Source organism: Frieseomelitta varia, unplaced genomic scaffold (genome assembly GCF_011392965.1).
Source record: "Frieseomelitta varia isolate USP_RPSP 00005682 unplaced genomic scaffold, Fvar_1.2 scaffold_504, whole genome shotgun sequence".
Classification (NCBI taxonomy): Eukaryota; Metazoa; Arthropoda; class Insecta; order Hymenoptera; family Apidae; genus Frieseomelitta; species Frieseomelitta varia.
This window is the reverse complement of record NW_025110262.1, coordinates 2,494-16,058: the sequence shown is the minus strand read 5'-3', so window position 1 is coordinate 16,058 and position 13,565 is coordinate 2,494. Positions and strand designations below refer to the sequence as shown.

At 25.1% G+C, this 13,565-nt stretch overlaps 2 protein-coding genes and 1 long non-coding RNA gene across 6 annotated transcripts in view; 1 reads left to right on the top strand and 2 right to left on the bottom strand.

Annotated features, from left to right (window-relative positions):
• The window catches only part of LOC122533193 (NK-tumor recognition protein), an 11,936-nt gene extending 3,478 nt beyond the window's left edge, over positions 1 to 8,458 (bottom strand). Inside the window, exons 1-14 of one of the 4 annotated variants that reach the window (XM_043662657.1) lie at positions 7,762 to 7,891; positions 7,413 to 7,528; positions 6,567 to 6,685; positions 6,393 to 6,498; positions 6,111 to 6,321; positions 5,768 to 6,031; positions 5,472 to 5,692; positions 4,552 to 4,680; positions 4,074 to 4,176; positions 3,080 to 3,992; positions 1,737 to 2,228; positions 1,498 to 1,632; positions 247 to 435; positions 23 to 168 (exon numbers count right to left, since the gene is read on the bottom strand). In XM_043662657.1, the coding sequence (XP_043518592.1) occupies positions 23 to 168; positions 247 to 435; positions 1,498 to 1,632; positions 1,737 to 2,228; positions 3,080 to 3,992; positions 4,074 to 4,176; positions 4,552 to 4,680; positions 5,472 to 5,692; positions 5,768 to 6,031; positions 6,111 to 6,321; positions 6,393 to 6,498; positions 6,567 to 6,685; positions 7,413 to 7,481 (3,097 nt within the window). In that variant the 5' untranslated portion in view covers positions 7,482 to 7,528; positions 7,762 to 7,891. Of the gene's footprint in view, positions 1 to 22; positions 169 to 246; positions 436 to 1,497; positions 1,633 to 1,736; positions 2,229 to 3,079; positions 4,177 to 4,551; positions 4,681 to 5,471; positions 5,693 to 5,767; positions 6,032 to 6,110; positions 6,322 to 6,392; positions 6,499 to 6,566; positions 6,686 to 7,412; positions 7,529 to 7,761; positions 7,892 to 8,370 lie in introns of those variants that run through there. The other 3 variants (XM_043662656.1, XM_043662655.1, XM_043662658.1) reach the window with 3 other exon arrangements.
• On the top strand, positions 7,834 to 13,565 carry LOC122533198. Its single transcript, XM_043662665.1, has 4 exons — positions 7,834 to 8,286; positions 9,943 to 10,002; positions 11,599 to 11,893; positions 13,377 to 13,565. Exons 2-4 carry the CDS (start codon positions 9,951 to 9,953, stop codon positions 13,396 to 13,398), a joined length of 369 nt encoding a protein of 122 aa, XP_043518600.1. The 5' UTR covers positions 7,834 to 8,286; positions 9,943 to 9,950; the 3' UTR covers positions 13,399 to 13,565.
• On the bottom strand, positions 12,273 to 13,105 carry LOC122533199. Its single transcript, XR_006307656.1, has 3 exons — positions 12,939 to 13,105; positions 12,640 to 12,794; positions 12,273 to 12,525 (listed from the first exon to the last, which is right to left on the bottom strand). It is a non-coding gene; the product is annotated as an uncharacterized LOC122533199 (long non-coding RNA).

Here is a 13,565-nt window from a genome sequence, read left to right as displayed (position 1 = left end):
ATAATGTGTAATTTTTTCTTACCAAGATCGGCATATTTCACTTTGCAAAAAGCACGACGACCTCCAAAACATAAATCGTACCTAGGTAAAGCGGGGTCGTCATTACCATGTTCTACAGCTTCATAGGCGTCATTTTTGTAAGCAAAGGTTACAAAACCATAATTGTCGCTGAAATGTAAAGTGTAATGTAAATTTGTTACATTTTAATGAATATGACGAAAACTTTGACATATGAAAAAAAGTTACCCGTGTTCGCGAAAATGTATACTAATATCTACTACAGGGCCAAAGGTTTCAAATCTTCTACGTAAATCAGCTTTAGTGATTCCTTCGTCCAAGCGTCCAACATAAATTACTCTCCGCTCCTCTACTTGTTTTTGTTTTTCTCGATCATACCAATTGTCATAGGATCGTCGGTATGAAGTTGATGGTGACCTAAATAGTCAATAAATAAATTAATACCGAAAGATTGTAATTTGATAAATCATTTTCATACAAGACTCGAACTGTTAAAAAAAGTTATGAATTATAAACGATAATATACCTATTTCAAATTGAGTGAATCTTGTTGTATAATTTTGAAAATAGTTCATTATATGTAGAAATACATACATATATATAGTGTTATAATGTTAAAGTTAAAAATTTCAAGTAAAAGTTACAAAACGGAAAACATACACAGACAAAATGTATATTATTTATATGATCTATTTTATGTTCTTTCTAAATAATTATAGTTTCTAATAAATTCACTCAGCCTTTTCTAAATAGTTATTTAACATCATTTTAAATATATTTTTCAGCAATGTAACATATAAATGTTTTAATTTTTAAAAACGTACAATTTAGAATAAAATAATAACAAATTCAATATTCTTGTTCATTTTCAAAATGACATCTGAGATAACATGAATAAAAATATACTATATGGTTAATTAAAATTATGAAAGAAAACACAAATAAAAGCTAAGTATTTAAGCATATTTACGGTCATAAACTGAATTATTTGCCATCTGAAAAATCTGTTAATGCTTGTAAAAAGGGAGTTTTAAATTTTATTTGACAATGTCAATGTGAAAAAGAATTCTATAATGATTCGTACAAAAAGATAACGTAAGTATGAAACAATTTGAAGATAAATAAGTGTACAAACGTCGCACAAATATAATCACACCGTAAATGTAAATAACTTCAAATATCTTTTATAATGCAAGACTGCCATTTTATTCTCCCATTATATTCATCATTACGGTAAGGATACGAATATAAAGGAATTTAATCATGTAAATTAACAAAGTTGAAACTTCATATTTCAGATCGTGATACCTACCAAATTTCATCTCGACTGGCTATTTAATAATTAACTGTGACATGTAGAATTATTGTAACAAAATTTCACATAAAAAAATTGCTACAGCAACTTCAAAATTTCAATTTCAAATTTACAAATAAAAATTTAATGATCTTTTATAGTAACTATAGTTATCAGTTACTTACCTTTTCCAGTCTCTGTAGCTATGATACCTTGTCGTAGAATGCTGTTTGTGCCTATCATAACTTGTATAATGTCTTCTATTTGATTTTCTTCTTTTCGACCATTTATTTCTTCCGAAATTTGAACGAGACGAAGACCTGTAAATATTTCTCACAATTTTTCCAGATCTACTCACTTTTATTGGAATTTCATTAAATGATTTTAAATAAATAATTAAAAAATCAATTTCATAACTATGTACCTGGAACAACTGGAATAACGAGAAGATGATGGTGATCTTGATCTAGACGATCTGGAACGCGATCGTGAATATCTTGATTCCGAACTGAAAGAAGATCTTGTTCTTGAACGTGAGCGATAACGAAAATGTGATCGCGAATGCGAACGGGAACAGGAACGGAAACGTGAACGTGAACGTGAACGCGAATGCGAATGCGAACGTGATGACCAACTACTACTTGAGCTAACGGAGCTACGTCGATGACTTATTCTTCGCTGACGTGTATTATTGCGTTTACGAGATCTACTGCGGTTACTACTGCTTCTGCTTCTGCTTCTGCTTCTGCTTTTGCTTCTGCTTTTGCTTCTGCTTCTGCTTCTGTTTCTACTTCTGCTTCTGCTTCTGCTTCTACTCTTGCTTTTACTTTTACTTCTTGATTTAGATCGGTTTGAATTGGAACCAATTCCGTGCTTTCTACAAGACTGTTGATTTTTATCTCGTGCATTATTATCTCTGAAAATTACAAATTTTTATGAAATATGTATAAATAAGAGTACAATTATACTCTCATCGTAAATATTTATCTAATTTGAATTAACTGTAATAAATGTTTATTTAATTTTAATTTTTAATTTTTTAAACGAGTTCTTTGAAAATTTAATTTAATTAATTAAATTCATAAAATGTTTATATTTGAACACGTTCTTTCAGTTCAATCTGAAAATAGAGATATCTATTTATTTACTTTTTATTATATATATGTTTCAATAATATCAACAATAATATACATTTTCCATTTTCCACTTTAACTTTTGTATTATACATCATATGAACAATAGCAGGAAATATTAAACTGATTTCAAACATGTTTGAGGTATTAAACAATATTTCAAACAATGAAATCTCTAATTAAACTATGAAGATAAGAAATTCAAAATATTTGTAGTTTTAAATATTTTTTTTTATTGTAAATAAAAAGCGACTTTGCATAAAACAAATATAAAAAGATAAATAATAATAAAAGGAAATCAATAAAATTTTACTTATTTATAAACCAAATATAACTGTAAGACTATATATAATAATATAATATATCTATAGTATAAATATCTGTACTATAATATAATATTCTGTATAATATAATATGCAGAATTAATTAATGAAAAGTGTCATGTGAAATGGCTCCTTATTTATTAACTAAATTTAGAAACATTTGAGATTTTTCCGATATTCCAAAAAATTTGAAATATAAAACAATTATATTGCATTCATTCAATAAGTTATATAGAACATATAAAACATATAAAATTAATAGAGTTATTTCGGATAGCAATTTTTACTAGCTTACACTTTTATATTTTTACCTTTGTTGCTTGAATCTCTCATCAACATCAATTAAAGATTTTGTAGGAAATTCAAATACTGTTTCATACGTTTGAATTGCTATATCACAAGTAACTGGCTTTGGAACTTTCTTTTCATCTGTATCTAGTTTTGGTTTTAAAACTGAGACAATTTCTCTCTCTGACCAAATCAAATTTTTAGGATCGTCCTGGATAGGTTCAGTTGTAGTGAAAGCATGATGAACATATACTAGTGTCATAGGTTGCAATGGTGAATTTGTTCTACTATTATCACTACGATTTTGTTCCATTCGACTTCTATATTCTGCCAAATTTAATTTCTTTCGGGGAGGCTTTTTTTCTTCCTCCTGTGTAGATGCTTTTTCACTCTCTTGAACAGTAGTATTCTTTACTTCATCATGTGAACCATTACTAGTAGTAGCTACTATATTTTCATCAAGAATAGTCTTCACGACGGATGCTTGTACATTAGGAGGTTTTTTTAATACAGAAACCATTTGTTTTATTCTTTGAGTTCCTACTTTTATAGATTTCGAATCTTGTTTATTCACAATACCTTGTCGTATTCGCAAAATATTAGCTGCTAGAGCTGAATGTATTTTCATCTGTGACTTTAAATTACTTGTAGAAGTACAGTTGGAAATATCGTTTGAAATATTACTACGTTGACAATTTTCCTCGCTTGTTGCTACTTCTTTTCTGCAAATCTTTGTTTCATTTTGTAGTTGCATCATAGATTTATTATTTTGAATATCACTAACTATTGTAATTTCTGGTTGTTTTTCATTGTTCTCATTAACATCACCAGATTCCAGATCACTCTCTTTTTTTGAATTACTATCAGTTAAATAATCTTCCTTTTTCATAAAACTCTTATTTAAATTTGACGGAGATGAAGATTGTTCTTCACACGCTGTATAATAACATAATAAACGTACATTGTCATTCTTAATAAAAGTCACTTTCTCAGAATCAACTAGTCTTTCATACTCACTATTACTCTTTAAACCACTAATGGAGGAATTAATACTACAATAATCATGATCCAGTTGAACCAGTCCACTATCAATGATCTTATTTTTAGTATTGTTTGTGACCTAACGTAATAAAATAAGCATTACGTTACTTATACTTATTTAAATATCATGATTATTCTATAATAGTAATAATGATACTGATGACAGTAATAATAACAATAATAATAAGTATGACAGAGAAAATTTTTGTCATGATAACAGTAATAATAACAAGTAAAAAATTGTTTACAACTGTAAAAAGAAAGAAAAAAAAGAAATAGTCCAATTATACAAAATCCAACACTAAGGGCTTTTTAAATCTCTAATTTATGTTTCAACATAATATTTTTACTGGAATACTGATTATTTATTATTTTAAAAAAGTTAATGATTTAAATGTATTTCGTTATATGCATCATATACCAAAGAGATAAAGGTGAATGAACTATACTTAACTGTTTTTAAAAGTTTGTTTCGAAAGAGTGATGTAGCAGCATCTTGCATATGTGTTCCATTACTACCACCATTATTTTGATTACTAGGCATTGCTGGTATTATTGAAATCACCTTTTTACGTGCAGATGTCTAATATAATATAATACAATGTAGTAACTTTTATCCTTATTTACATTTCAAATGTTGATTTTGATGTATTCAGTGACAAAAACAAATATCACAAAATTTTGGTCGATTTCTATAGCTTGTATAAAAAAAAGTCACACAATAATCCATCTATAGTTACTTTGAAGAGTAAAGTCTCTTTCAATTTGATTTTTAGAAAAAATTTTTCTTTAAAATCTTTTCAATTTGATTTTAGAAAAAATTGTACGCTAAACGAAATGAAACTGAAAGATTGAAATGGAGCTTTCCTTTACCAAAATTTTATAAAGTCAAATAATTTTATATAGTTCATAAAAAATTCTGCTTACGATTAAAATTATGCATTTGAAGATCAAAGCTTTCTTTATAAAAAATTCTTTTAAAAGGTATCCAATTATATGGATGTAACAAAATGGCGAAGAAACATAAATTTCTAAGAGATCATTGCAAAAGTGTGACAGTTTGATTTTCAACACAGATTTTCTTTTCAAAAATTGGAAAAATCAGACGAGATTAAATATTTTTATTCCACAATTAATAAATCACTATTTTAGAGATTAAAAACTTCCAGCTATACTTTTCGTAAAAATAGTATTTAGGAAAATTAATTTAAGAAAGTGAAATGAGATTTTATCCTTTAAGATGGTGAAATGATTATAAATAGATTATCGTACAACTTTTCTTTATACAGCTAAATTTTATAAAGTTAACAGCAAAAAAGAAATGACAATTTTTCCATTGCAATTGTATAATTTTGTCTCATTAATCATAGTTACCTTTATCTTTTCAACAACTTCTTTGGGTAGACCATCTCTAATATTTTTATGCAAATTTGAAATTTGAGACTGTTCTATGCACTGTTGAGTTTCATTAGATTTTACAGATGACTTCAGCTCAGATTCTACATTCATTTCGGTAGATGGACAAGTTGAAACTAAAGCATCTTCAGAAGCTTCAAACTGCTCAAGTAAACTCTTAACATCTCCAGCTTCTAGAACTATAGTAAAAAAAAATCATTTATAAATAATTATTTTAAATAAATATTCGTATTCAAATTTCTGTTTCAATATACCTGGTAGATTTGTATGTTTATTATTATCTTGATTATTATTTTGTATATCCTTATTATGCTGTACATATTTCTTTTTTTTTTTCTTTTTCGGCTTTACTATCAACTTTTCACTCATATTAGTAACTGTGTCTTTTTTCAATTTACTTTGGTTTCTTGAATGTTTGGTTTTCATCAATGGTGATTTTTTTTTTATTTCCATTTTCATACTATCACCTCCCACAAAGTTATCATTTTTACGATGTGAATTATCTTCTGTCGTATACTCTATAAAATATAACTTTATGTTATGATAAAAATAGTCGCTAATTATGTAAAAAACATATTACGTTAAATTAATCTATGCCTTTATTGGTGTTTTCTACATCTAATATACTCTGATTGCTATGAGAATATTCTTTCCCTATATTTTCTTGTTCCATTATAAGGAAATTAGATTCTACAGTATGCATTGTTTGTTCATCTTGAACTATACTTTCTGCAGTATAAAAATTTCTTTTATCTGTACCATTCATGCTTAATCCTATGATATCCATGTATTCATCCGTATCTGAAGCCTGAAAGAACTATGAATAAAAATTTCATTCATTAAAAATAGTAAATTTATTAACTATAGTATTAGCAAAACCTGCAAGTAACCAATGTGTTCTTGCCAGTCTGTAAGAACTTTTGCAAAATCTTCTTTAAAACTGTCAATTGTTGAAACTGACACTTCATCCTCATCCTCATTGTGTCTGAAATTACATAATTCATTGATCAAATTTTAATTTTGTAATATTTATCATAAAAATATTATACTTACTCATGTTCTCTGTTCCATAAAATATCAGAATTTGCAATATCGAAATGGGTTTCCATGTAATCGAAATCATTTTCAACTATACGCATTAATAAATCTTGAGGACTTTCCCTAAAGGTTTGCTAAAATATGACAATATGTTTTCATTTTATATATAGTACTACTATAGTTCAGTACATTGGTACTTATTTTTTTATATATAGTACTTTAATACTTTTAATACATTTAAAATTGTTGTATCCTTTAAAATCGTTAAAGAATAAATTTTTATCATATTATCCAATTAATCTATTACTTTGTTTATGTCAATTTTATAATTTCTACACTGTTTGTATTTAATATGTAAAGAATGAAATTATAACAAGACAAAAAATAAATAAAATAATCTTGAATATGTTTAATTACAATCAAAGTACAAGAATTGTAAATAAAAAAAATTATTTATAAAATTGCTTAAGAAATTTTATATAGCTAATATTTAGACTTGTATTACTTTTATTATTGCAAAATTACAAAATTTCATATATAAACTATAACCTAAAAATTAACTATATCAGATATTCATACATATCATTTTCAAAATTTATCCGATATGTACCAATATAATATAACAAAAAAAAATTAATTAAAATAAAATATATATATTAACTTTTATACACAGGTAATATATGCATAACTTATCATTTATTAATACTTTATGGATATTTCTTATGATATAAAATCTGTATAATTCTTTCTTTTTAAAACTTAAATATAATTCTTTCTTTTTAAAACTTAAATAACAAATTATGTCAGTATTCATTATTCAATAAAAATTTGACGTGTTCGTTACACGTTATTAAATTTTACCTGTTCTGAAGACAATGGAAAGTCAGAAAATTGTTCTTCATCATAAAAATTTAAAAATTCAGTCTCCATGACACAATTTTCAACAGTACATTAAAAAATTATCGTACAACACCAATCTGTAATTAATATTAAAATATTAAAAAATACAGTAAACAAGATATTTCATTCATTGTCTAAACAACCACGCGTTTATTTGAGGTTATATTCGAACAAAGTGTGATTCGAATTTTACTGTACTCGTATTATGGTCAATGTATACAATAACGTTACTATTTATTATAAAATAAATACCGATAATTATCAATGGTTAGAATTAAAAACAGATAATATGAAATTTGCAATTAGTTACCTTCGAAATTAAAAAACATTAATATTCGGCAGACATCAAACTGTCAAATGAAATAATACAGAATTCCAAGCGAATAATTAAAGTACGTGCACTAAAAATATACTATAAAACTGTAATTTATTTGTCTAATCTAGTATTATGTCTTGATGAAAATTTAATTTGTAATGTCTCCGATGCTACACAATCATTGTTTTAATTATGTTACAAATTTCTTTGTAGGTTCGGACCACGCTTCTCCACGCGCGTACGTATACACGACACACGAGACACAAACATACACATCATGAGCGCACGTGTATCAGACGCGAGTAAAAGCATAAGGAGATACGTAAAATGCCACGCCTCCCACTTATTGAGAAATTATTAATTACCAATGCAAAATTTTGCCGAATTATTGCTGATATATTTTTCATTCATCAGTACAAAATGTAATATCATCTACAAAGTTGTTTTATAAATGTCATTCTTAATAACATGTTCTGCAACGTGTCTCTACACAACGTGGTCTACCAATCAGATTTTCACGTATGTACAATACTTGTTTTATTTCTTTAGTATCACATATTGTAAAAAACTACGAACTGTAAACATTTAAAATTTTGTACTTACATGAAAAAAAATTATGTCACACGTGATCATACAATATATATATTTCTCCCGGTTTGACTATCGCGTGCACTGATGCAGTTATACATAGACATTGCACATAGTATGAACGTATTTGTATTTGTACAGGCAATTGAGCAAGTGACTATAGAATGTACAATTATATATTGTAATATTATTTTTACATTATGTGAAAATAAATGCCAAAATATAAAATGTATCGGATACAAAGTAAACAATAGTTTAAAATACAATCATAAAATTAATGATACAGCTGATTTTTCGTAATATTGTATGTAAATATATTAAATATATTTTTCCTATCAAAGAAACGTGAATTTTAATATAATTAAAAAATTCGTACATTTGTAGAAATATAGGCATCAATATTAAAACAATATTAAATATTTAATACAGTTATTAACATATGAAATAAATTTCTAGTTTGAAGATAGTAATTTTTATTGTTGAAATGTAAGTATTTAGTAACTTAGTATTACTATAATATAACTAAATTGTATATATAAATAATATGTAAATAAATAAATAAATAATATAATTAATATATAATAATAAATATATAGGTTGTAAATGTAAATAAATATATAATATACAATTAAAATAATTTCGTGTCTTCAAAGCAATCTTAAAAAATTAAAATATAAAAATTAAAAACCAACCTAAATTTAGGCAGAACTGAAGTTAAAAATTAAAAAATAAAAATTATAGTTAATTAAATCGTAATAAAAAATATGCAAACCACATAATAAATACACATAAAATCTCATGTGTGTATTGTCTAAAATATTAAACGTTTGACTATTCTATATATGTATAATAATAGTTATTATTAATACCGATCTTAAAGATTTACTTTTTTGAAAAAATTGAATTAATTAATAAATTAATTAAACTTTTACCGATATTAGGATTATTGCTTTAGTTATTTGATAATTCCAAATTCATTATTGACACGTATTTGTGTTAATACATATTTAACATTTAATACATATTTCAGGAGGAAAAATATAAGGGAGGCATAATATAAGACATATAATATAAAAATATTTGATATGGCTATTTAATTTTAATAATGTTTAGTAATTGATTACAATTCAATGAAAAATTATCATTATTACGTGTAAAATTATTATTCATATACACTTTTATGATATTATTACTCTATTTTCACTTTTAACAGCAAATAATTGATTTATATCAATTATTGGTATTGGAGTTATAAATTAGCAACATAATCTTTTCTCTTTGAGATTAAAAATCCAACTATAAAAAAAATTAAAAATAAATTTTACTTTTTAATGTGTTTTTTCTCATATAAATTATATATAGTTTAATAATATAAATTGAATATCATTATGATTGTAAGCAAATTCATAATAAAAATAGTTATATGAAAAACATTTAATAAGACAATAGAAGATCTTTATTCCTATAAAATTAAATAAGTTGTGAAAATGTAGTCTAAATTTGTGCAACAACAATTTAAAATTATGTTTTGGATTAAATAGCATCACAATTATTAGCAAGAAATTAAGTTTTCTCCACTAATTTCAGGAACAAATATGTTATGTTGTAATAAAAAGGAAGAATTATGCGTCGACAATAGCAACTATGGTTAGTTTATAAGTAATAAATATTCATTATTATTGCCTCCTAAGTAATATTTCAAGTATGTAAAATTAATTATACGTAATGGAAATATCTAAATATTTTAATTGCTAATGGTAAGTTGATTACAATGGTTGATTAGAATTGATCAACGTAGAGAATCTAAACATAATCAAATGTTAATAGTTTTTTGTAGATAGATGTGTAGAATACATACAAAGATCAACTTTGTTTTTTTAAATGGAATTACGTAATATTTAATATATATCATACGAGATCCATTTTGGCATTTCCTAAAAAAAGATATTCAAAATTTATGTTGAAAAATGAATTAGTTTAGCATTTTAGTTTTAATTTTGTAAAACTTATTGTATAAAAAACAAGAATAAAGTAAACGCTAAAATACCACTTATGCCTTTCTTCATCTTTCATACAAAAGACTTTATAAAATTAAAACTGAAATATATATCTGCTAAATTAATGATGTTTTGATGTAGATTGGTTAATAAGTTTTTTTTATGTACAAAGTTTTACTTGTGCGTATTAAAAATTATGCAATGCCATTTATAAAAACAAAGTTGACTTTAATACTTTTTCCACTTATAAACAAACTAATGTCAAATTATATTCTCCTTAATACTTTAAGCGTTCTCATTTAAGTGAGCTACATTGTATATGTGCACGTAAATTTATAAAACGATTATAAAGTTATTTGGTTTGAGAAAGAAATTGGAAATATTAATTTGTAATATTTCCTTAATGCTAACTTCCTTAATTCACTAGTACAATAGAACCTCGATTATATATATTATCTGAGCAATATTTCTTCTACCTTTTGCACATATTATTCATATAGTATTCACTTTCTTCTATGAAAACCACTGAAGATAACTATCAGAACAAGATGTCTTTATAATATTTTACTGTTGTTAGTATGAAACAGATAGTGCCATTGATTAAATTAAAATATGAAATAACGTGAAATATAAAAATAATAGAAAATATGAAAGAGCTTAAGAGTACCAAGTATGCAATAAATGGAGTTCAAAAATAAAACATTAGGAAATCAATAATTAATAGTGCAAAAAATGAAGAACAATTAATTGAACATTATCTATATAACAATGATGTGTTTTCTTACTCTGGTGTATTCACTCAGTTTTTGAAAAAGATCAGGTGATGTGAAGCACAAAAGGCAAATTTAAATAATTAACAAAGTTATGGAATCTTTAACATTTTAAGTCTAAAATATATGAGCTATATATGATTTAAATAAAATATATAATCTAATTGTAAGTCTAAAATATATGAAATTTAATATAGAAAAATTTGTTGTTTTATTACCCAAATACCAAATTTGTCTTACAATTAGTGTCGATAATCGAGGTTCTCGTATTTTCTTTATTAAATTAATTATTTGTATTTACTCAGATAGTAAACGTCTTATTTTTATTACATTAGATTTGAAAATAATATAATGTTATTTTAACAGTAATTAAAAACAGTATCAATAGAAAAATGATATCAAATAAACAAAATAATTTTATTTTCTGTTACGAAGCTGATACAGATGAAATTTATAGTAAATTAATTTTAATGTAGCGAATCATGATAATATTCACATGAAAAGAGGGTGCATATTTGATTGTCACTTTGGTTTGTGTCGAAATAACGAAGCATGTTTCATTCCTATGGGTTGTAATACCCTCCAATCAGTTAATAATGTTTCAATAAGCACATGCTTAGAACCTTGTCAATGTGCTGAAGAAATGGAATGGAATTGCTTTACACCACCTAAACCAAGTTGTAAATGGCTCAATAATTTTTGTGAGTTACGTCGCCAATGGAGTAATCATGCTCGCCAACAGAATTGTAGATGTTGCAATTGTAAACAGCGGTAAGAACACATTAATTCAAGCTTCATACATGAAATATTGTTAAAATGCAATTATTTTATAGTAGTACTATTTATTTAGTGTAATATTATAACAATATATATAACAATTATATTATGATAATTATATAACAAATATATATATATAATTTATTTAGTATAAAACTATTTTAGTATTTTAATACTAAAAGAAGTATTTTAACTAAAAAAGTGGTATATTTCCATTATTATTAGTACATTTTAACATCATAATCAATTCAATTATTGTATATTTCTTCAATCATATACTTTTGTCAAGAACATACAGGGTGTTCCATTTCAGTTAAATGTTTAAATTATTTTTAGTGTTATAAAGACAAAAAACAAAAAAAAGTTGGTAGAGATACAATAATATAAGTATATGGTTTCAGACGATGAGGATGAAAAATTTATTTCAATAATCTTGAAATATTTTGTCAAGGTCAACAACCTTTTTTTAGGCTTTAGCCAACAAGCTTTAGTTTTCATGATATTAGCAAAAATATATTTTAATATTTTAATCTCGATTAAATGGTCAATACACGTTGATAGAATACAAAGCATAAAACAAAACAGCATTGGAAGGCCATCTTAGGGAAACTAGAAGAAAATTTTGACTGAAAATAAAGATTTATTTTAATTTTAAGTTTTACATACCTTTATATTCATTTATAAAACATATATATTACATATACGTACAAAGAAAATAAAAGAAAAAAATATGTACATACACAAAGAAAAAATTCATTTTTCGCTGTCGAAAATTGAGGCTTTTCTGAAATTTTTAGTTTTTTTGCTGACAAAGTCGTCTAACGTTATTTGTCATTTCTTTTCTTTTCCTCACTGAGCAACTTGTCTTTGTGTTTCTTTTGAAATTTGGATCATTCTGTACAAGTTGAACATAAATTTTAATTATTGACACTAAACATAGAAGATTTATTTAGATTCAGATCTTACGACTATTTTCAGTTACTATTTTTAGATTTCATATAAATCTCTTGTTAGCGTGGTAATTTTTGAAGACCGTTACCTGAAACTTGACAATTCTTAAATATTCCCGTTCATACTTTCTTCGTTTTACTCCTGTATTTAATCATCGTTTCTTCCCAAAGTCGATGCCATCTATTGGTGTCCATAATGCCATATTTTTTGCAAAATTGCATAATTGATTATTTATTTTCATTAATAAACTGCTGGAATGTTGCATAAACTATATAAAAATGTATAAATATACAAGTGTATTTTTGTCACTCATAAAATATTGGAATTTGTCCTTCCATAATTGATAAATGAAAAAGTTAGAAAAAAAAAAATCTAATTATTTCTCAGATATTATTATGTATGTGATAACAACAAAAATTTGATTACATTGAAAAACAAATTTCATAACTTAACCATCATATAATATACATCTCATTGAAAGAACTTGAATTTTTCATGTTACGTATGTGTGCTTAACTCTGTGCAGGCAACGAATTTGCAAATTTTGAGTACCCGTGAAACTTATGGTTATGGAATTATTACTTCTAATAATTCTAAATTTGACCATTTTTTTTCTCAATTTATCAAATACAAAAATGAAGAGATATCACTAAGGAAGTAATTTATTGAATCATTACATTCAAATCTTTTATGCATAAAATGTAACAAGAACTAA

Excerpts from the sequence above, each read along its gene's own strand:
- LOC122533198 (XM_043662665.1), top strand. The coding sequence starts at position 9,951 with ATGTTATGTTGTAATAAAAAGGAAGAATTATGCGTCGACAATAGCAAC. Across the intron at positions 10,003-11,598 it reads CGTCGACAATAGCAACTATG|CGAATCATGATAATATTCAC; the intron begins GTTAGTTTATAA and ends ATTTTAATGTAG. Across the intron at positions 11,894-13,376 it reads TGTTGCAATTGTAAACAGCG|GCAACGAATTTGCAAATTTT; the intron begins GTAAGAACACAT and ends AACTCTGTGCAG.